At 39.5% G+C, this 22,757-nt stretch overlaps 1 protein-coding gene across 6 annotated transcripts in view; it reads right to left on the bottom strand.

Moving 5' to 3' along the window:
• IQCM (IQ motif containing M) overlaps positions 1–22,757 on the bottom strand; it is a 121,139-nt gene that overhangs the window by 55,238 nt on the left and 43,144 nt on the right. For all 6 annotated transcript variants that reach the window (XM_087874505.1, XM_060686883.2, XM_060686882.2 and 3 more), the window contains 3 exons: positions 17,171–17,244; positions 8,426–8,615; positions 736–880 (listed from right to left, as the gene is read on the bottom strand). In XM_087874505.1, the coding sequence (XP_087730631.1) occupies positions 736–880; positions 8,426–8,615; positions 17,171–17,244 (409 nt within the window). The remainder of the gene's footprint in view (positions 1–735; positions 881–8,425; positions 8,616–17,170; positions 17,245–22,757) is intronic.

The raw sequence follows: 22,757 nt of genomic DNA, 5'->3' as shown, positions 1-22,757 counted from the left end.
GGATGCTAAATGGTTTTTTGCCATTTCTTGTTTGCAATTTGCCATTTTAGCTCTTGTCAGTACTTTCCCCAGGTTGTTTTTGGAGTCCAACTAAAGTTTCTCATACAAGGACGTACAAGAAGGAGAAAAGGTAAAGAATTTTACCATGCTTCCTTCTAGTTGGTTGGTTTGTTTTCTTGCTTGCTTGCTTTTTGCTGGGGATGTCTGAATGTCTTAACTTTTTGGTATTTCAGACTAGAGATCTGCACCGAAATACAGAAAGTTGCTAGCAACATAAAGTACTCTGCCAGAACACACAGTTTTGCAACTCAGTGCTCAGAAAAAGAGTAATAGTAATCTAACAGTTAGTCACATGATACATTTAAGTGAAAATGATATAGATTACATTTGGGGTTCCTGTAGGGAAAATGTGTTCTCTATCACTAAACTATGGTGTCTCTCCCAAAAGACCGAATTTATATTACTCTGTTTCCCCCAAAATAAGACATCCCCTGATAATAAGCCAAATCGGGCTTTTGAGCGCAAGGCAATAAGACCAAGCACTTATTTCAGGTTTCAAAAAAATATAAGACAGGGTCTTATTTTCAGAGAAACACGGTACTAATTCTCGTAAAAAAAGACACCACCATTGAGATAATACAAGCAACCTCAATTGAAGATATTGAATAGTTTTTGAAATAGTTAACAGAGATATGGTAAGAATAATCTCAACAGATTATTCTGAAAAATACATACGCATTTTATTGTCAAGCCAGTCTTCCAGTTGTTCAAATATTAGTGCTGTACTTGTATCCAAGATGCCACAACGGCGTTTAATTCGACTCATCATTCTACGATAATCCTTTATAACAGCTAATATATTTGGTCCATGGTTCTTAGCCTGTAATTACAAATATATGTATATGCTTGTATATATACATACATACTGTACATACATACATACATGTAAAGTGGTATTGGAAGAAACAACATTTATAGGGTAAAGAATTATAGATGCATAAAGTAAGAAAACCTTCCAGCGATTGCCATAAAAACAAAATAAAAATCCCTTGTAATATTGCATTTTGACACTAGAGACTAAAGGATTTTATGGAAAGATCAAAGTCTGCCAAAGTTCTATATATGGAAATGTTAAAAATCTGGTAGCAGAAAATACTAGATATCTATGAGATTCTCAGTCATCCAGGTAACATCCAGATGCTTTTTTTTTTTTTTTTTTTTTTTTTTTTTTTTTACAAAAGGCATCTGAACTTTGTTTTTCCTTGAAGTGATCAGAACCCTACACCACCAGGCTAAAGATCTGCCTACCAACAAAGATGGAAGAAAAAAAGTACTAAAACAAATCAAGGAAGCCTTCAGAACTTGTGGTTATCCTAACTGGCCCTTCATCAAATCCAAACAAAAAAAGTCCCAGCAGGACCTCCTCCATAAAAGACAAAGGAGAGAACAATAAACAAAGCAATGTTGTCATTCCGTAGATTGCAGAATAGTTCTAGAGGATTTTACACGAACACAAGATACATGCACCCTTTAAACCCTAGAATATACTAAGGCAGACACTTGTCCACCCCAAGGATAAAACACCCAGACCCAAACAAGATATGTGATATCTGCAGTACAATGCAGTGAGACATGTGTAACTATGTTCATTGGAGAAACAAAACAATCACTTCACAAATGCATGGCACAATATAGGAGAACAAAGTCATCAGGACAAGATTCAGCAATCCATCTGCATTTGAAAGACCAAGGCCACTCTTTTGAAGACAGAAAAGTCCACATTCTGGACAGAGAGGACCACTGGTTTGAAAGAGGAGTCAAAGAGAGCATGTATGTTAAAATTGAATAGCCCACTCTATTCAATTTTAGGGGATCTATCTCCTGTTTACAACACAATCCTTTCAGCAGTTCCAAGAAGGTTCCACACTATTCAGATGACCCTAATGGCATAGATGAACCTTCAAGTCAGGGGTGGTATTCACTTACCTTCGCTACCGGTTTGCAAATGTGAACACACATGCGCGCTTCACTTGCACGCACTACCTCTGCGCTTGCACAGAGCCTTTCATGCATTCACAGAGCATCAAAAATGGGACAGTTTCCTATGTTCAGCCACCCAATCTGGAGTAGATTTTCACAAACCACAATAGAAAAACAATACAACCATAATACTAACATGGAACTCTGAAACAAAGCCAGATATCTATTTTGCATCACGTTTACACCAACAGCAACATCACAGACCTCAACAATTTCACACTAAATTTAGAAGCACTTTCCCATGCTCTTCCCTCATGTGATGTATGACATCATTTGTCAGCAGTGCCATCTGAATTTTCTATAGGACAAACAGATCAGGCTTTGCACAAAATAATTAATGGACAAGTTTGACATCAGGACTCAAAACAAGGTCAAATTCATATCAGAGGCAAAAATGGTTTTATCTACGCTCGAGCCAGATAAGAGAGAATCTCATGTTTTTAAAATTCCTGAAAATGCCATCTTGGCTTCTTCTTCGAAGCCAAAGCCACACCCCCAAGAGGGTCTTGTGTCAGGCAAATCAGAACAGAGAGCTGTGTACACATCACAATTGTCACATGACGTTCTCTCTCCTCAAATTACACATCATGCCACGAAGGCAGAAAAGTTATCTGAGCTGCCCAAAACTAAAGGTGCAGCACCATCTGCTGGCAAAAGTAATTTATTAGAGAAAGCTGAAATGCATTGCAGTTTGCAAGAACAATTACAAGTATTGCATCGGACTTTATCAAACATGTCCCGAATCCACTCAGATATTCAGACTGCAATTCCACAAGTGTCTCCACAGGCCCAATCTTCAGCACCCCCTGGTGGTGCTGGTGTCCTTTTAGATGGAGCACAACAACACTTAATTCAGCAAAGGCAAATGACTGCATCTTCAGCAGGCCATGTTAATATTGCAACTCAAGCACAAGTGGCAGCTGGAGCACAACAACCACAGGTGCATGCACAACACCCTCACATTCAAATACAGCAGCAGATTCCAATGCAGCAGCAAATACCAAAGGTATTTTTAACGGCACAACCAGCATACCAAATGCATGTTCCTCAACAGGCCTTTTCTGTTGCTCCACTAGCTGGTGAGTCGAAATTAAAGATGTCAGGACAAAATTATAAGGCCTGGGTCAGTGAGATTGGATTGTTACTTCGCAGAGAAGGTAATCACTGTATGGTTTTTAATCCTCCTGCCCAGCCATGGACTCCTGCAATAAGAGACTTACAGACTAAAGCTTGCACAACATTATTGATGTCCACGGATACTGAACTGCAGGTCACCTTTCCGCCTGATGCAACAGCCCAACAAATTTGGGTCCAATTGGAAAATTGCTACAGGCCTGTTTCAATTGAATCTTCATGTTTGCTCATGTCTGAGTTCCATGGTTCAAGATTGAAACCTGGTGAACAAATTGGAGGATCTTTAACCAAACTGAAAGGAATCAGAAAAGAATTGAGAGAAAGAGGCTATCTTATTGATGATATTCAAATGATCATCATTATTAACTCATTGAATTATGAATGGAAAGATGCCATTACAAAGATTGATCAAGTGCCTATTGCTCAATGCACAGTGGATCATATATGCAGACTTTTAATTGAAGAAGAAGCACTTATGTTAGCTACTCCACATTTGAGAGGACCACCCGCATCAAGAACTCCAGTGAGGCGTCCCTTCTGAGGAAGAACCTACATTCCAAGGATGCCAAGATGCTACATCTGTAATCATATGGGACACACCATCCGAGATTGTTCCCAACGAGTTCCAGCTCCCGTCTCGTACCAGCCCAGAGGAACAGATTCCAGAGGAGGCAGAGGCAGAGGCAGAGGCAGAAGATAAGGTCATCATGGTCCCAGGCGTGATCCACAAGCTCCACTCGCCACATTGGCGTTAACCAACGATCCACAACCTCAACCAGAGTACGACAAACGACTCCTGTGGACTTTGGACAGTGGTGCAGCGTTGCATGTTACCTACAGAAAGGAACTTTTCACAGAGATGCACGAGCCTGACCCTGAACTACATGAACTTTATTCTTTTTCCGATCATCCTTGTCAGGTCAAAGGAAAAGGAACTGTTTATGTTAAAGAGCTCGATGCATTCATTCCTGATGTTTATTATATACCAACAGCAAATAGTAATTTGCTTAGTCAGAGTCACTTGTCTAGAGTGTTAAAGTTCCAGGTTCACCACCTTGAAAAAGCAAGTTACATAGTTAAAAATGGAGATATTGTTGCTGAAACCATGTTAATTGGTGGTGTTTATTACTTAAAGCCAAAGTCTAAACCGCAAACATAGGCAAGTATACCAAAAGAGGAGAGCACAGGCCCAGAGAGAGATCGTGTTGCTACTCCAAAGGCTCCTAAAGCCAACAAAAAGAAAATTAGGAAACAGGTTGCTCGGAGCAAGCCTGAGGTTCCTCATAAAAATGCTAACATTGAGAATTCACTAACTGGTAAACCTTTGCATTCCAGGTGTATCCATAAGTGGCATAGAAGATTGGGGCATGCCAGTTTCCATGTTCTTAGGAAGATGCCGGAGTTCGCAAAAGGTTTGGATCTAAAGGGGTGTAAGGTGTTTTTGGATTGTGCTGTTTGCAAGAAAGCCAAATCCAAAGCAGCAGCCAATCCCAAACGTGCTACACGCCTGTCAACACGCATTTTTGATTTGGTACACACTGACATAGTTGGTCCTTTTAAGCCAACACTTGGTAGAAAATATTTTTTAACAATTGTTGATAATTATTCTAGATATGGATATGTATATCCTATGAAAGAAAAATCTGAGACTTTTCAGATCTTTAAAGATTTTGCTGCTCTTGTTTCTACCCAACACCAAGTTCGCATCATCAGAATTCAGAGTGATCATGGTGCTGAATTCATGTCTCAGTGTTTCCAGGACTGGATGCGTAAAAATGGAATTCTTCATCACACCTTGGCTCCTTACACACCGGCTCATAATGGAATCGTAGAAAGACGACAAGGGGTACTGCAAACCATGATGTGTTGTCTCCTAGAAGACGCCAACCTTAGTATGCCATACTGGGGTGAAGCTATCAAATATGCAAATTACATTGTCAACCGTACTTGGAACAGTGTAATAAATCAGATTCCTTTCTTCATGTTGTATGGCTACAAGCCCGATCTCAAAAACCTCCATATTTTTGGTTCATATGCTATGGTGAACATCCCCTTAGCTCAAAGAAGAAAAGGGGGTCCAGCAGCAAAGAGACTGAGATTTATGGCCATTGATGATAACTCAAAATGGAGCAAATTTATTGATTCCAGACATGTAATTGTGATTTCCCAATCTGCTAATTTTGAGGAAGATGTTGACTGGTCCAGGATTCATTCCAATGATCCTGGAGTTTATTTTCCTAGAGATGATGTTGCTGATGCCTCGCAGTCTGATGACCAAGATCCATAGGCAGATGTTCCATCCACTAGTTCTTCTCAACCTGATGTTCCGTCTTCGCAAGCCACGGATGCTGACGCTAGCAACAAATGTGAGGACGAGGACGAAGCAGAAGAAGAATGGACTGTTGTTACAAGACATTCCGAGAGGGCCACAAAGGGGATCCCTCCACAGCGATATTCATGGCAACTGACGAAAACACCCTTGCCTTTGATTTGCAATGTTACACTTCCACCTGATAATTTCACACAAATCAAGCAGCTTCCTGATTCAGAACAAGAGAAATGGTATGAGGCAATGCAGGCTGAAATGGACAGTTTAAAGAAACTTAAGGTGTTTACACCTGCAAAACCTCCAGCAAACAAAAGGGTCATTGGCACTCAATGGGTCTACAGAATCAAAAAAAAGCCAAATGGTGAGTCATTGTACAAGGCCAGACTTGTAGCTCAGGGTTTCGCTCAACGTTATCCTGAGGACTACACAAATACCTATTCACCGACAGTCCAGACTGAGAGTGTAAAAATTGCTTTAGCCACAGCTACTATTCTTGGTTTAGAAGCTTTCCAGTTCGATGTTGACATGGCTTATCTACATGCTGACCTAGATGAAGAGATCTATGTGAGAGGTCCTCCAGGGTTCCGACAGCAAGAAGGGGATACCTGGTTTCTACAAAAAAAGTCTTTATGGTCTGAAACAGTCTGGTTTAATGTAGTACTTATGTCTTACTGACAAACTAAATTCAATGGGCTTTATTAAGTCTGAAACTGATGAGTGCGTGTTCACAAAAAGATCTAACAATACATATGAGATAGTTCTTGTTTATGTTGATGATATTGTTTATATTGGTCCAAATAAGCAGATGAGTGAAATTTTTGCCAAAGCTTTGCAGAGATACTTCACATTGAAAACTTTAGGTCATGTTAGCACTTATTTAGGTGTTCAGATTGACAAAACACAGAAGGGGTTTAGTCTTTCACAAGAAGATAAAATTGAACAAATTTTACATCATTGCAACATGAAGGATGCTAACACAACAAAGACACCCATGCAAACAGATTTTCACAACTTGACACATGAACCAAGTCCTGAGTTCGAGGATCAAACACTTTATCGTTCAGTAATTGGGTCACTGTTGTACATTAGTAGTTGGACCAGACCCGACATTGCACTTAGTGTTAATCTCTTGTCTCGACATGTTGGTAAGGCAAAACAGTTTCATTGGACATGCGTTAAGAAAGTATTGAAATACCTAAAACACACTAAACATATGAAGTTATTGTTAGAACCAACACATACTGATTATGCAGAATTATGTTGTTATGCAGATTCTGATTGGGCGAGTGATAAGAAATCACGTAAAAGTACTTCAGGTTATATGATGTTCTTAAATGGATATCCTGTTCACTGGCAAGTGCGTAAACAGAATTTTGTTTCTTGTTCATCTACTGAAGCTGAATATGCTTGTGTTTCAGATGCATGTAATTCTCTAATGTTTGATGTTTGGTTACAGATATCTGGACACACCCGATCCGACCAATCACCGTGATGGAAGACAATGAATCGGTGGTTTATATTTCTGAATCACATTTCACAGGTTCTAGGTCCAGACACATTGACATCCGTTATCAAAACATAAAACAATTAGTGAAACAAGGTTTTGTTAAATTGCAGTATGTCTCTACACATGATCAAATTGCTGATATGCTCAACAAACCGCTTTCAGCAGCTCAACACGAGTATCTGCGTAAGAAGATGTGCCTTATTTGATGATGTACTTGATGTCCGCTCAACTGACAAAGAAGGGGATTGTCACTGCATTCTTGTATTTGTCAGCTGGGCTCCCATTCTGAGACATACGGTAGACTGTCTGAGTCTTATCTCTGAAGCTACTGCTCATGTCCACATTCTTTCACTTTCTTCTAACTTTCTTTGTTCACCTGCCAAGAGGTAAGGCAGGAACGTTGCCAAGATGTAATTAATAGCTAGTAAGATTGTTTTTACTTCTTTATAATAAAATGTGGTTTATTAGAATGCATCTCGAGTTTTATTTTTCTTTAAAAGTATACTCCAAGGAAAAGCCACGGTCCGTCTCTAATTAGGTGCAATTACCCAAAGCGGAATGGGATTAATTGTCACCCTGACAGCGCATGCACAGAGCATCAAAAATGGGACATGATGACGTCTGGGCGGGTGGGCAGAGCTTCCCACAGCCACCACTACCGGTTCACCCAAACCGGATAGAACCAGCTGAATACCACCACTGCTTCAAGTGGCCTCAACAACTCAGAATAATGACTAAAGGCCAGATGGCTGCAAGGAATATAAATCCTTCTATTCTCTACCATTGAAGCAGAACTGAAGAAGCTCTTGGATGAGAAGCAAAATGCCTTCAAGGAAAAACAAAGCCCGGTTGTCTTTTGGAGAAAAAAAGCATCTTTGGGACAGAAAATACTGGTTTCTCTCTCTCTCTCTCTCTCTCTCTCTCTCTCTCTCTCACACACACACACACACACACACACACACACACACACAAAGATATGGCTACAATGCAAAATTAGCCAGAAGACAAAAAGAAGCCAGGAAAATCATAGAATCGTTGGAACAAGATATAGATTGTTGTGTATAACAACTTGATAATAGGTAAAATGAAGTCCATATTGAGTTTGAGACTGTGGACAATATATTTTTGTGCTAAATAGAAAACTGCCCTTTTAATAGATCAGACTATTTGTCCAAATAGCCCAGTATTCCCTAGTAAGGGCTCTAAAAATCATTGGGCAGTCAGATGCGTATAAGGATTATTTCTTGTATAAATCAACTCTGCACCTTTCAAATTTTGAGTCTACTGTTATTTTATATAAATCATTACTGTTCAAGCTGGACAAGGTACTAGCTACAGTAATGCAAACATGTCAGAGATATAATCCATTATAATACATCACAATATCTCATATTAATGAAATTCAAATACATTACCTTCAGTTTTATTCTCTTCAGTTTACTACGTTCATACCATCCTTTGAAAAGTTTTTGAATACAGGTGGCAGCTGAAGCAATTTTTTCCACTGTAGGAACTTTTCGGAGTTTCTTAAAAGCTTCAAATATGTCTAAATGTGGCCCAATCCTTTTCACTTTCTCATTAATTATATTAACGTGTTTTCGTCTTCTAGGGAAGGGGAGGAGAGGGGAAGGGAGGGAGGAAGTTAGGAAGGCTTTGCTTTAAACGAAATGCAGTGCTTAGAATCAGTTGCAATAAACATGGAAACAATGGATAATTATACATTTCAATACAAGAGCATGGAAATGGTTGGAAGTTGGAGAATATAAAGCAATATTGTTATTCAACCTGTGGCTGAAATCCAAAGAGGCACTCAAAACAATGCAGTTTTATTCTCCCAATTTTCTCTCTAATACTAGCAATAGAAAACACAAATGGTTCCAATTGATTTTGGGGTTCAGCACACTGAAATAAAAATTATAAGTATGTTAATGCTTCAGAAGAACACCTGCCATACGGCATAGAAACTGTAAAAGAGAGCTTCACACGTTAAAACTCATGTGTTTAAACTCACATTTTTTAAAAAGAGCCTCAATTTTTTTGGGGTGGATATATGAAGTGTCATAAATTTACTGAGAAAAACAGCAATGTGAGAGTTCAGATAGATTAAGGAATATTGTGCAAAAGAAAGATATATTTGTAAGGAATATTGAAGTCTGTTTCTGAATAAAATGCATCTGGCTAAGGCAAATAGCAACAGAAATATAACCAATTGATTTATTAGTTTAACTTATTCTTTGGAACAGATAGAAAAAGAGATTATTGAAAGAAAGGAAAAGTATATATATATATATATATATATATATATATATATATATATATATATTCTCATGTTTTTGCGGGTGTTTGTATGTAGGTCTTTGGTTATTCGGGTCTTCTCCCACGTAAAATTGGAAGTGTCTTGGCGACGTTTCAACGAAGTCTCATTCGTCATCTTCAGGCTGGTGTTCTCAGCTTCGTGCTTCCAAGAGCAAATCTGCTCCTGGAAGCACGAAGCCGAGAACACCAGCCTGAAGATGACGAATGAGACTTCGTTGAAACGTCACCAAGACACTTCCAATTTTACGTGGGAGAAGACCCGAATAACCAAAGACCTATACATACACACACACACACACACACACACACACACACACACACACACACATTTTCTAGGTCTGAAAGTTCCATTCAATATCATTTTGGAAGCCATAATGGCAGGGACAAGTTCAAAAGAACTTGGACCAAAAACATATTACAACTGTTTTCTGCAACATTATCATCATCACTAGACCTATTTATATGACTATTATTAACTTCATCACCATTATTATTTTATTATTTTTAATTATAATCAAGCTAACCAGTAATGCTTTCATTTACCATCTGTCTTCTCTTATAATTCCAAATGCTTTGTTGAAATGAAACAGAAACAATTGATTTAAGGACATAATTTCTGGGTTTCAGGGAGTAGGTTATACTGAAAATCTTGGAGGTTCCATTGTTTGGGAGTCTTATTCAAACTTTCAATATTTATCCCACCAGACTGCTAAAATTTGCCCTGATTCTATATTCTAATGAGATCATATTTCGATGTTTTATTGTATTATTATAAATCCTATTGCATTTACATTTTAATGCTGTACACCATATGAAGATGTTTTGCATTGCAGTGAGAATATAAATATTTTAAATAACTGTATCAACTCAAAATCATAATTAAAAATAGAAATACAATTTATACTAATTTCCTTCCAAGCAATCTAGTTAAAGTGGCTGAAATATGCTTCTGTTATTATCATCCCAAATATTTACCAACTAATGTGACTTATATGAGTTCATGAATAATTCCTCAATAATTTTTATGCTGTATGTAGTCATTCACTTTTTAGTGAATGCTTGTTAATATACATAGTCACATATTTAAATAGTGTTATAGAAGAGAGATACTGGCAGCACACGCAGTAACATTTCCCTGGTGTGTGTTTGTACGCTGTTGTTCTCAATCATGTTTTTCTACTTTGTTTCAATTTAAGATACAGAAAGGAGTTTGACACGGTTGCATTCTCTCCCCTTTCTTATTCAACCTATATGCCAAAATGATCATGAAGAACTAAATCTTGAAGAATCAAAATTGGGGTCAAGATTGATGGAAGAAACGTCAACAATCTTCGATAGGCTAATGATACAACTTTTCTCTCAGAAACCAAAGAAGGCCTGGAACATCTGATCAAGAAAATCAAAAAAGAAAGTTATAATTTCGATCTCTTTCTGAACATCAAAAAAACCAAGCTCATGACCACTGCAAGGAATGCAAACATCAAAATTGACAGTGAAGAAAAATTCGCTTTCCTAGGATTGCAGATAGTTCAAAGCTATGAATGCAGCACAGAAATAAAACAACAGATTGCCCTGGTTAGTTCACCAATGATGACATGAGCCAAATATGAAAAAGCACAGACATCAGCCTGGCAATCAAATGTAGATTATTCTACTTTATTGTGTTCCCCATAGCCACCTATAGTTGTGAAAGCTGGACTTTAAAAAAACAATGCAGGAAGAAAATCAACTCATTTGAGGTGTGAGCTGTGATGGAGAAGGCTCCTACATACTCCTTGGACATTAAAGGTGACTAACAAGCAAGTGCTACAATGTATAACACCAGACATCACTAGAAGGCAAAATCAAGAAACTGCATCTCTTGCATGTCATGCAGGGAAATTCACTGGAGAAAGCAATTATGTTTGGAAGAGTTAATGATAAAAGGAAACCAGGCAATTAAAGAACATGATGGCTGAATACCATCAAAGCTGACCCAAGCCACAACATAGAAAAACTCAAAGAAGATCAGAGATTCTGGAGATACCTGGCCCATAAAATCGCCAGGAATCGGAGGCAACTAAATGGACAACATAATCATCATCACTTTGTTTCATTACATGTTTTTCATTGCTTATAACTGTTTATTCTGTATCTAAGTATATACATTGGTTATTTAAATTGGTCAAACAAAATATAAAGGTTTTCTGACCTTATCACAAATCAGTTTCAAGCTTTGAAATTCTAAGTAATCTTGGAACAATCTATTTCACACCAAAATGTTTCAAATGTAAAACCTTTCCGATATCTATATATAGCCATTCCTCGTTTGAATAACTAGAAGTCAAGATTCCTACTGCAGGAATCTTTAAATTGATAGGTACAATCTAACTGTGCTCTGTGTGCTGTCTACATTCCACCCACACTCAACAAATAAGCTTTTCTATGGATACATATTTGCCAACGATACAGTTGTGCTAATATAGTCATCTTATACAATAGTTATTGTATTTTACTGCTATATTTCTTATTCCACTGGCAAAGCAAATCTTTTTTCCAAATCTTACAACTCATTAACTAGAGCCCGGGTGTCAAACTCGCAGTGTCACGTTGCCATCACATGACATTTTGCAATGTTTTTCCCCTTCGCGGAGCTGGGTTGGGTGTGGCCTGTGCATGATACATCTGGCCCATGGACCGCCAGTTTGACACCCCTGAACTAGAGGGTAATCACTGTAATATGTACATATATAAACACAGTATATGTCTGTCTGTCTGTCTGTCTGTCTGTCTGTCTGTTGTCTGCCTGCCTGCCTGCCTGCCTGCCTGCCTGCCTGCCTGTCTATCTATCTATCTATCTATCTATCTATCTATCTATCTATCTATCTATCTATCTATCTATCTTGAATTATACATTTTGATTTATCTATTGCCACTAATTATTTCTGGCTGATACTAAAGTATTTTGTTTGCCCCAGTTATAAAAAAGCTGTTTACCCATCTGCTAACAGGTTAGAAGTGATTAAGAGAAATTTATTTTGGCTGTTTTAAAAGCCAAATTGGTTCTGAGTTGAAAATATGTGTCTAAACCAATTGAAGGAGTTGCCAAGTTCAAAATCAGATGTATGCTTCTTCTGAACCCAATCCCCTACCAAGTTAAATTATCTCAAAGCAAGTATTCTATTTCCTCTAACATGTCCAAATTTCTTATTCTGCCTGAAAGTAGTTCTTGTGTAATGGCAATTTGCCTTTGGCTGAAATACTAATCCACAGAGCCAAGTGCCAACTGCATAATGCATAGTGACCTTGAAGCAGAATTTGTTATGTTCATTGATACCATAAGACCCTATTTTTGATGGTATATTCACAGTTTTTTAAACTATGTCTTTTCCTGCCTCTTTTCTTTTCTCACAAGTGGCTTCAAGATGATGGACAACAGGGGAAGAACATGAATTTGGATGCATAAGAACTCCACTCCCTGCTAGAACTAATGATGTTGCCTATTTTAGTAATGAAAGTTCTGCAAGAAAACAGCCAAGTTCAGAGAGCATCAAAGACCCCACAGTTCAACCCTGAGCTACAAATATTCTCTTTTATGTGTCTCACTTCCCTGCTGCTCATAACTTTAATAGTAGATACACTAGTTAATGGCTAGCTATAAATATGCTGCCCATTATTCTAAAAAAATGTGAAAGAAAAACCTTCTTGATATGAATGTTATGACTACACATGGAACAAGTTGTCATTTGCTGAGATGTACAGCTATTAAGAGCCAGACAAATGGCATAGAATATTTATATTGTTCTATTAAAGATGGAAGACGGTACCATTTTACTGGAAATTCTAGGAAGCACTAACTTTAGTGATTAAGTATCTTTGAACTTCAGCAGATGAAAGGATTATCACTGAAAGCATATTAATCCATTGAGGATTAGCAGCAAACTGTTAGAGATCTCAAACAGATAATAGGTGATTTATTTATGAACTGCAGTTGGATAGCAAAAAATGCATATACATTTGTGCTAAATATAATGCAATATTCAGAACAGTAAGACCGAAATAGCTAGTGAAGGGATGGGAGAGTCTATGAAACATATGCTATATATCTTTCTTGCTGTTCCTAGACAGTCCAGCCTCTTATAAGATCACACGGACTGCCAGATTTTCATAAAGTTCGTGCATATGGTATCTGTCTCTTCTTGTCCCCTCTTCCAGTATCCCTTAGCTGAGAATAGAGATGCAATAAAAGGTTACATTGCATATTTTTAAAATATGGGGACTTGGATTCTAATATTGTTTTATGATTATGGCCCCCTGTCCTCAATCCTAGCCTTCTTCATTTCAGGGGAATTAAAATACAAGTGCTGAAAGTGAATATTTCACAATTGGCAAACTGATTCTATTCAGACACTTTAAACAAGTAAGTCTCATCCAATGTTTCCTTTTTAAAGAAGGTTGTTGAGAATATGGTAGGCCTGCAGCTTCAAAGGGGTCTGGGGAAGGTCAGTTATCTGGACCAGTTAAAACAAGTTTCAGGTCAAGTCATACATAGCAATACGCCATTGATCATACTTGTAAATGACTGTGCCAGAGCTCAGAATGGGGATAGTGCAGTCATTCTGGCCTTCCTTGACCTTTCAGCACCTTGTGGTGCTATTGAACTTGGTATTCTTCAGACCAGCTGGGGAAGTTGGGAGTGGGAGTCATGGTTCTTCAGTAGTTCTTCTCTTTCCTACAAAGCCGTTCCAATCAGTGTTGGTGAGGTATCACAGGGCTCAGCTCTGTGATACCTCAATAGGCCCCACTCCTACTTAACATACACATAAAACCATTGCATGAGATCTTCTGACAGCATGAGGTCAAGTACCAGCAATATGGTACTTTTTTGCCCTGGGCCATCCTAGTGATGTTGTAAAGATGCTTTTTCAGTACCTAGGGCGGTGATGGCGAACCTATGGCACACGTGCCACAGGTGGCATGCGGAGCCATATTAGTGGGCATGCCAGCTCAGCTCTGGGGCACATGCGTGCGCCGGCCAGCTGATTTTCAGGCCTTCTGGGCTCACCAGAAGTAGGGAAACAGGCTGTTTCCTGCCTCTGGAAGGCCTGGGATGGGTGGGGAAGACCCGTTTTTCTTTCTTACCTGGCTCCAGATCTTCTCTATTTATCTGGGAAGGGCAAAAACAGCCTTCCCCACTCCCTCAGAGGCCTGAAAGGCCCCATTTCCCAACTTCCAGTGGAACAGGAAGTAATGTTTTTTTCCTGTCCCCAGCCTCCAGAGACTCCTAGAGAGGCTCCTAGAGACTCCTAGAGAGGCTCTGGAGGCTGGGGACAGCAAAAAATGTCACTTCCTGTTCCACCGGGAGTTGGGAAATTGGCCGTTTCAGGCCTTTGGAAGGCCTCTGAGGGAGTGAGAAAGGCTGTTTTTGCCCCTCCCAGATAAATAGAGAGGATCTGGAACCAGGTAAGAAAGAAAAACGGGCAGGCCATCATGTGCCAGGAGTGGGGGGAGGTTTGCGTGCACAGGTGGGTGGGCATGTGCACGCATGACCCTCCCCCGCCCCCCCTCTCCTGGCACGCGATGGCAAAAAGGTTAGCCATCACTGACCTAGGGGATGTACTGGTATGGATGGAGGAGAATCACTTCAATCTGACAAGACTAAGTGTCTGTAGGGTTTAGGACACCCTGCACCTAATGATTTTCCATTTTTAACTTTGGCTGATGTTATACTGCCCCAGCTGGTGCACAATCTGGGGGCTCTCATGCTCATGATCCAGTTTAAAGAGCAGGTGTCAGCCAGTTGCAGCTTTTCCTACATCAGAAGGCACTGCTCACGATCACTCATGCCTTAGTAACCCCTGGTTGTCACCTACAGCTCACAATCCATTCAAAATATTATTACTACAGGTAGTCATTGACTTACCACCATTCATTTAGCGACCATTCGAAGTTACAATGGAACTGAAAAACCTGATTTACAACCAGTCCTCACAATTATGACTGTCACAGCAACCCCATAGTCACATGATCAAAATTCAGATGCTTGGCAACAGCATAGATTTACAATGGTTGCAGGTTCCCACAGTCATGTGATCATCATTAGTGACCTTCCCAGCCAGCTTTTGACAAGCCAAGTCAATGTGGGAAGTCAAATTTGGTAGCAATGATTCACTTAACAACTGCAATGATTCACTTAGCAAAAATATTTGTAAAAGTGGACATCTCACTTAACAACCACCTATGGTCCCAATTAAGGCCATATGATGAGGACTACCTGTAAGCTATAACCCATCCTGGATAATGACACTGCACTTTCTTAAGCTCAAGCTAGCAGGCCCTCAGTTTCCTATGTTAAGCCACCCAACCTGGAGTAGATTTTCACAAACCACAATAGAAAAACAATACAACAATAATACTAACATGAGACTCTGAAACAAAGCCAGATATCTATTTTGCATCATGTTTACACCAACAGCAACATCATAGACCTCAACAATTTCATACTAAGTTTAGAAGCACTTTCCCATGCTCTTCCCTCATGTGATGTATGACATCATTTGTCAGCAGTGCCCTCTGAATTTTCTGTAGGACAAACAGATCAGGCTTTGCACAAAATAATTAATGGACAAGTTTGACATCAGGACTCAAAACAAGGTCAAATTCATATCAGAGTATTTTAACATCCCACGACACCACTCAAAGTACAAATCTCAAAGTAGCTATTTGGAACAAAGAAATTTTACCAGCAAAATTAAATGAGAGGCTACTGAATTCACTTATATCAAAAGCTTTCAACATTGCAGAAGTCTCAGCAAACACAATGGGTTTTTAAAACTTTGCATAATATGCTGGTCTATGACCATAAGGAAAAATTGATTTGATTTGAACATGTTACATTTGTTAATTAATAATGTATTTACAATTTGTCTCATGTGTAATTTACATCTGCATAGCACTGATTCCCCCTCCCCTTTTTTCTCTCTCTAGTTTATCTCAGTTTAAATCTTACATCAGTTTTGCTATCCGTTCAGCTGATAGAATGAGTTGTAATTCACAGAACCTTGTGCCTTTTAATAAAACGTATTAGTCTGAAAAGATGCTGTAAGGCACATTCTGATTTTGGCTATCATAAGCTGATCCAGCTCTTCCTCTACAATATCTACCATCAATATGGACAAGCTGGCTAGAGCTGCCATATAGAGAATAGTTGCCCAATACATCTCAGCCAACATGATCAAATCCAATATAAATTAATTTAAGAAACTCATTATCCTAGGACTAAACTATATAATGACACAACCTATAAATAATATATGTCATCAGGTGAATTGATGTAGTTTGGCTTAATATGAACTCTACTGACAACAGTTTAAGTGGATTATACAGAAACCACATAACACTTAGCATTGTGTTGAAGTATCATGCTTGGGACTGGGCATGCCTCCATCTTAACAAAACTAATTTTGCATCCAAAATTATGCCCATGAGACAGAGAAAAGTATGAAGAGCCTCAGTGGTGCAATGGACTAAGTGCTGTTAAGTGCTAGTACTTAGCTGCCAGCTGCCTGCAATTAGTGCGAGTTCAAATCTCACCAGGCTCAAGGTCGACTCAGCCTTCCATCCTTTTGAGGTAGGTAAATTGAGGACCCGGATTGTGGGGGCAATAAGCCTGCTTTGTATAGAATAACACCGCTTGGGGCCCCCAAAAGCCCTAATAAGCAGGTATATACATAAAGTATGCAGGCTATTGCTATAATGCATTGTAAGCCGCCCTGAGTCTACGGAGAAGGGCGGCATATAAATTGGACTAATAAAATAAAATAATAAATAAATAAATAAAGCATACTGTTTTCCACAAATAATACCTGGGAGCCTTCCTTTGTTGTTTCTGTAAACCATGATGCTGTTTCTCCGCTTTGTCAATTTGCAGCAGCAACATCTAAGAAAAAAAATGCTGTTAAATGTTCTACTAGGCAGGAAGTGATACTACTAAATTTATTTGTCATTATTGTTATTAATGTTATTGTTATCATTAGCATTGCTATTTTAAGGATATATAGCTTACTGACAAGTAAGTGTTCTGGGTGTGATAACCAATAGAGTGGAAAAGAAAATAAAGGTCCCATCCACTTTTCACTCTATTGGCCTTATCAAAAGACTGATCCAATCTCTTAAACCAGACATCCTCAAACTCTGGCCTGCCGGCCAGATATACCCCACCAATGCAAAGTATCTGGTCCACGGAATGGTGGGATTCAGCCCCACCCCTCGCCCCACCCCTCACCATCGGCCTTATCTTCTAGCAAGTATCCACTCCAGCTGCACTTCTGGCTAGTTATTTCACAAGAAACTTTGCACTCTTTTTCCCTTTTGGGGGGGGCGGTCTTAAGTAAATAGATTCCTTGGGTTGAGCAAGTACAGCAAGGACAAAGGCAAAATGGACTGCTAAATTGGCCATGCCACCCAGTCACATGACCACCTAGCAACGCCCACCCAGCCGGTCCATCCCCCAACAGTCTGATGGACTGTGAATTGGCCTTCTGTTCAAAATTTTTGAGGACCCCTGTCTTAAACCAAGTGTTCAAAGTGTGGTAGGAAATGTATTTTCTAACTCTCAATTTTATTTCTTTTATTTTATTTATTTAAATTTATATACTGCCCTTCTCCCGAAGGACTCAGGGCGGTGAACAGCCAAAGGTAAACACATAGAATACAAAAATTTAAGAACAGTTTAAAAAACATATTAAACAATTTTGGCCCAACAATTAAAATACCCCTTTTAAAAGTCAAATTAAAATTAAGCAATTGGAGAAGTTAGGCCAGCCCGGCTTGTTGAAATAAAAAAGTCTTGAGGGCCCAGCGGAAAGTACGTAAATCCGGAATCCTCCGTATCTCCGGGGGGAGCTCGTTCCAGAGGGCAGGTGCTCCCACAGAGAAAGCTCTCCCCCTGGGAGTTGCCAGTCGACATTGTTTGACCGACGGCATCCTGAGGAGCCCCTCTCTGTGGGAGCGTACTGGCCAGTGGGAGGCTCTCGGTGGCAGAAGGCGGTCTCGTAGGTATCCAGGTCCTAAGCCATGGACCGCTCTAAAGGTGGTCACCAACACCTTGAATCATACCCGGAGGACCACCAGAAGCCAGTGCAGCTCACACAGGAGAGGTCTTACATGGGAGCGCCATGATGCTCCCACAATCACCCACGCGGCCGCATTCTGGACCAGTTGGAGCCTCCAGGTGCTCTTCAAGGGGAGCCCCATGTAGAGAGCATTACAGTAGTCCAGGCGGGAAGTGACTAGGGCATGAGTGACCGTGCGCAAGGAATCCCGATCCAGAAAGGGCAGCAGCTGGCGAATCAGGCGAACCTGATAAAAGGCCCCCCTGGCCACGGCCGTCACATGTTCTTCTAAGGACAGCCGTGCATATTTTAAGGAAAATATGGAATTAAACTGATGAGTCAGACATGGTTTAAATAGAATTTCTTTCATAGCTAACCAACTATGGTATGTCTCCTTTAGAATAGAAAAAGCAAAGAAGAAATGGGTTGCAATTTTTCATAATAACTTTACATAACCTTCAGCTAATACCAAAAATGTTCAGTAATATCTAGGATCCTCACAAGAAGACTCCAACTGCATCTTTCTATCTCCACAGTTTAAAATGTAACAAGAAATATTTAACTGCCCATACTTATGATTAGGAAGTATCACCAGAAATTAAAGAAGAAATGAAAGAAGAATTACAGCAGCACTTTTTAAGTTTTCATCTGCAATAATTGCAAAAATAGAATATGATCCAAGTATATACTATATTATCAATCATTTACTCCATTTAGAGTTATTCTAAACAAAGCTATGAACAGCACTTATCTAAATAAACTTTAATGAATAGCTTTTCAGGTCTGAAAGATTAGGTCCTATTTTCAGGTATCAGCCAGAAGATTACAACTCAAGAGATAACCCTTTAAATGCTTAATAGCAAAGTTCAGTATATGAACTGATTTTTTTTTTACATAAGATATGCTGTTATCTCTTAAACTGAGCTTATTTAAACAATTGCTTAAGCACTCAGTTAACTATCCACTCTAAATTAGATAACCCCTTAATTAAACATCACAGCATTGTCAAGTGCTTTTCAAATCATGCATTAATAGAATACAGTATTCTGATTCTCTCCCGCCCCCCCTCCTAGGTAATCCCCATTACAGGTGTTCGCACTGATGCACCTTTAAGAAACTGAAATTCCAAATGCGTCTATTATTATTGATTTGAGAACTGGAAACCCTGAGATGTATTTTCAATAATTAAATGTGAATTCAATTTTTATAACTAAATAAAATGTATCATCATTACATGTATGAACACTTACAGTAGATGTACATTATCTTATAAAGAAAGGAACATAGGAAATAAGAATTAAAATAATTCCATTATTATCAGGTTGAGACTAAACCTGAGAGATTGTTCCCAGTGAATTTATTATAGGATAAACTAATAGAAATAAAACCAGTCCATTGTTGGTCCTTTCATAGTGGAAAAATCTGTCCACTATGAACAGAGTGGGATTAATCTTTCTTTTTAATTTACAGGTGGACAAAATACAGGTAGTCCTCAATTTACAGCCACAACTGAGCCCAAAATTTATGTTGCTAAGTGAGATATTTGTTAAATGAGTTTTGCCCCATTTTACAACCTTTCTTGCCATAGTTGTTAAGTGAAGCATTGCAGTTGCTAAGTTAGTAACATGGTTGCTAAGTGAATCCGGATTTCCCATTGGCTTTGCTTGTTAGAAGGTTGCAAAAGCTGATCACATGGCCCCAGGACACTGCAAGCGTCATAAATATGAGTTAGATGCCAAGCCTCTGAATTTTGATCACATGACAGGGGGTTGCTGCAACAGGTAAGTGTGAAAAAGGGTCCTAAGCAGTGGTGGGTTTCAAAAATTTTTATTACCGGTTCTGTGGGCGTGGCTTGGTGGGTGTGGCATGGCTTGGTGGGCATGGCAGGGGAAGGATACTGTAAAATCTCCATTCCCACCCCATTCCAGGGGGAGGATACTGTAAAATCTCCATTCCCTCCCCACTCCAGGGGAAGGTTACTGCAAAATCCCCATTTCCTCCTAATCAACTGGGACTCGGGAAGCAGAAAATAGATGAGGGCGGGGCCAGTCAGAGGTGGCATTTACCAGTTTTCCGAACTACTCAAAATTTCCACTACTGGTTCTCCAGAACTGGTCAGAACCTGCTGAAACCCACCTCTGGTCCTAAGTCACTTTTTTCAGTGATGTTGTAACTTTGATCAGTCACTAAATGAACTGTTGTAAGTCAAGGAGTACTTGTACCCTTTTCATCATTTTTAAAATTTTAAAGTGCAGTGTACTTCTTCCCTGATACCTTTCTGCAACAGCAATATAATTACACAATATTACATGTTTTGGATCATAATTTTTCCCACAGTAACCCTGTGTGGTAGGTTGAGGAGAGCAAGCAGCTGTCCAAAATAATCCAGTTGAGTATCATCAATGTGTTTCCATGCTGAGGATCAATTTGGAGCAGAGTCTCCCACTCCTGGTCTAACAACTCCTGGTCTAACTACTCATGCAGATGGAGATGCATGGGTGCAATAAGATATGCACAGGGTGATGGAGTAGCTAACAAATGGTATGGGTTTAATCTACAGTAGAAAAAATAGTTTGAAACCATTCATTTATTCTAGGATTTAACAGACTTATCACATTTGTTGATGATCTCTGTTGAGAACAGGATGAGGATAGTGCAACCATCCATGGTCTCCTTGACCTCTCCGCAGCCTTCAATACTATTGACTGTATTATCCTTTTGGGCCAGCTATGGGGTTTGGGGTTAGGCAGCATCTTGGCTCCTTTCTCCAAGGCTGGTTCCAATTGGTGTTGATAGGGACTGAGACATCCAGCCCATGGTTGCTGCCTTGTGGCATGTCACAATGCTTGGTACTCTCCCCAATCCCTTTTTCACATCTACATAAAGCTGCTGGGTAAGATCATCCGCCATCATGGAAACAGTGAAGGGTCGGCCTGTGATGCCTCTGCCAGACAAAATGAGCTCCTGAGCTCCATTTTTGGCTGCGACCGTCTCCTGCAACCCTCTGCCAGTGAAAATGCACACAGTCCTCTCAAGCTCAGTTTTCACTGGCAGAGGGTTACAGGAGGATGTCATAGCCAAAAATGGAGCTCAGGAGCCCATTTTCTCTGGCAGAGTATTTGGGGCACCACAGGCACCAACATGAGTGATGTTGAGTTGGCCATGCCCACCCTGGCCACACCCACTCCATCCCCCCAAGGTCAAACACAACCCTCATGTGGCCCTCAATGAAATCGAGTTTGACACCCCTGGTCTAGAGTTTTTCTTAAACTCTTTGGATGGCAAGAGGCTTGAGAGAGTAATGTCAGGCATTATAACAGGCAGTGTTGTAAATCTCAGCTTTTCAGACATTTAATCCCTTAGTCAGGGATTGATTTATTTGGCCCCAGATGTGATTCAGAAAGATTAGTTCCTAGAATGAAATTATATATGCAGAAAATCAGTTTACTCTGGACTATAAAAGTCTAAGCCTATACTGACCTAATTCTAGAATTTTATTTTTCTTCCGATTCTGAGTTAATGGATGCTTCTAAATTACTTCTAAAACTAAAATCCTATGCCATTTCTGGACCCCTACATAAATGGATAGCTGCCTTCCTGTCAAACAGACAACAAGTGGTCAAAATAGGAAGCGCTCTATCAAAACCTGTACATGTTAATAGCGGTGTTCCCCAAGGCAATGTCTTAGGTCCAACATTCTTCATACTTTACATAAATGACCTTTGTGATCATATTAAAAGCAACTGTGTTCTCTTCGCTGATGATGTTAAACTATTCAACATCACCGACAATGCAACTACCCTTCAAAAAGACCTTGACTATGTGTGAGATTAGTCTAACAAGTGGCAACTTCAAATCTCAACCAACAAATGCTCTGTCTTACACATTGGCAAAAAAAAAAAAATCAAAACATAAAATACAAATTAGATGGACATGACCTTGTAGATGACCCTCACTCTGTCAAGGACCTTGGAGTACTCATTTCTAAAGATCTAACTGCCCGAGCTCACTGTAACAACATTGCCAAAAAGGCATTAAGAGTTGTCAACCTAATCTTGTGTAGCTTCTTCTCTAGTAATCTTGTACTACTAACTAGAGCATACAAAACATTTGCTAGACCAATTCTTGAATACAGCTCATCTGTCTGGAACCCGCACTGCATATCGGACATAAATACAATCGAGGGAGTCCAGAGATATTTTATGAGAAGAGTCTTCCATTCCTCTAACCACAATAAAATACCTTATGCCACTAGACTCCAAATTTTGAGCTTAGACAACTTAGAACTACACCGACTTCAGTCTGACCTAAGCATAGTACATAAAATTATCTGCCACAA

Source organism: Pantherophis guttatus, chromosome 8, assembly GCF_059756535.1.
Source record: "Pantherophis guttatus breed Tessera chromosome 8, ASM5975653v1, whole genome shotgun sequence".
In the NCBI taxonomy this organism is placed as follows: domain Eukaryota; kingdom Metazoa; phylum Chordata; class Lepidosauria; order Squamata; family Colubridae; genus Pantherophis; species Pantherophis guttatus.
This window is presented reverse-complemented; position numbering and strand designations above follow the sequence as displayed.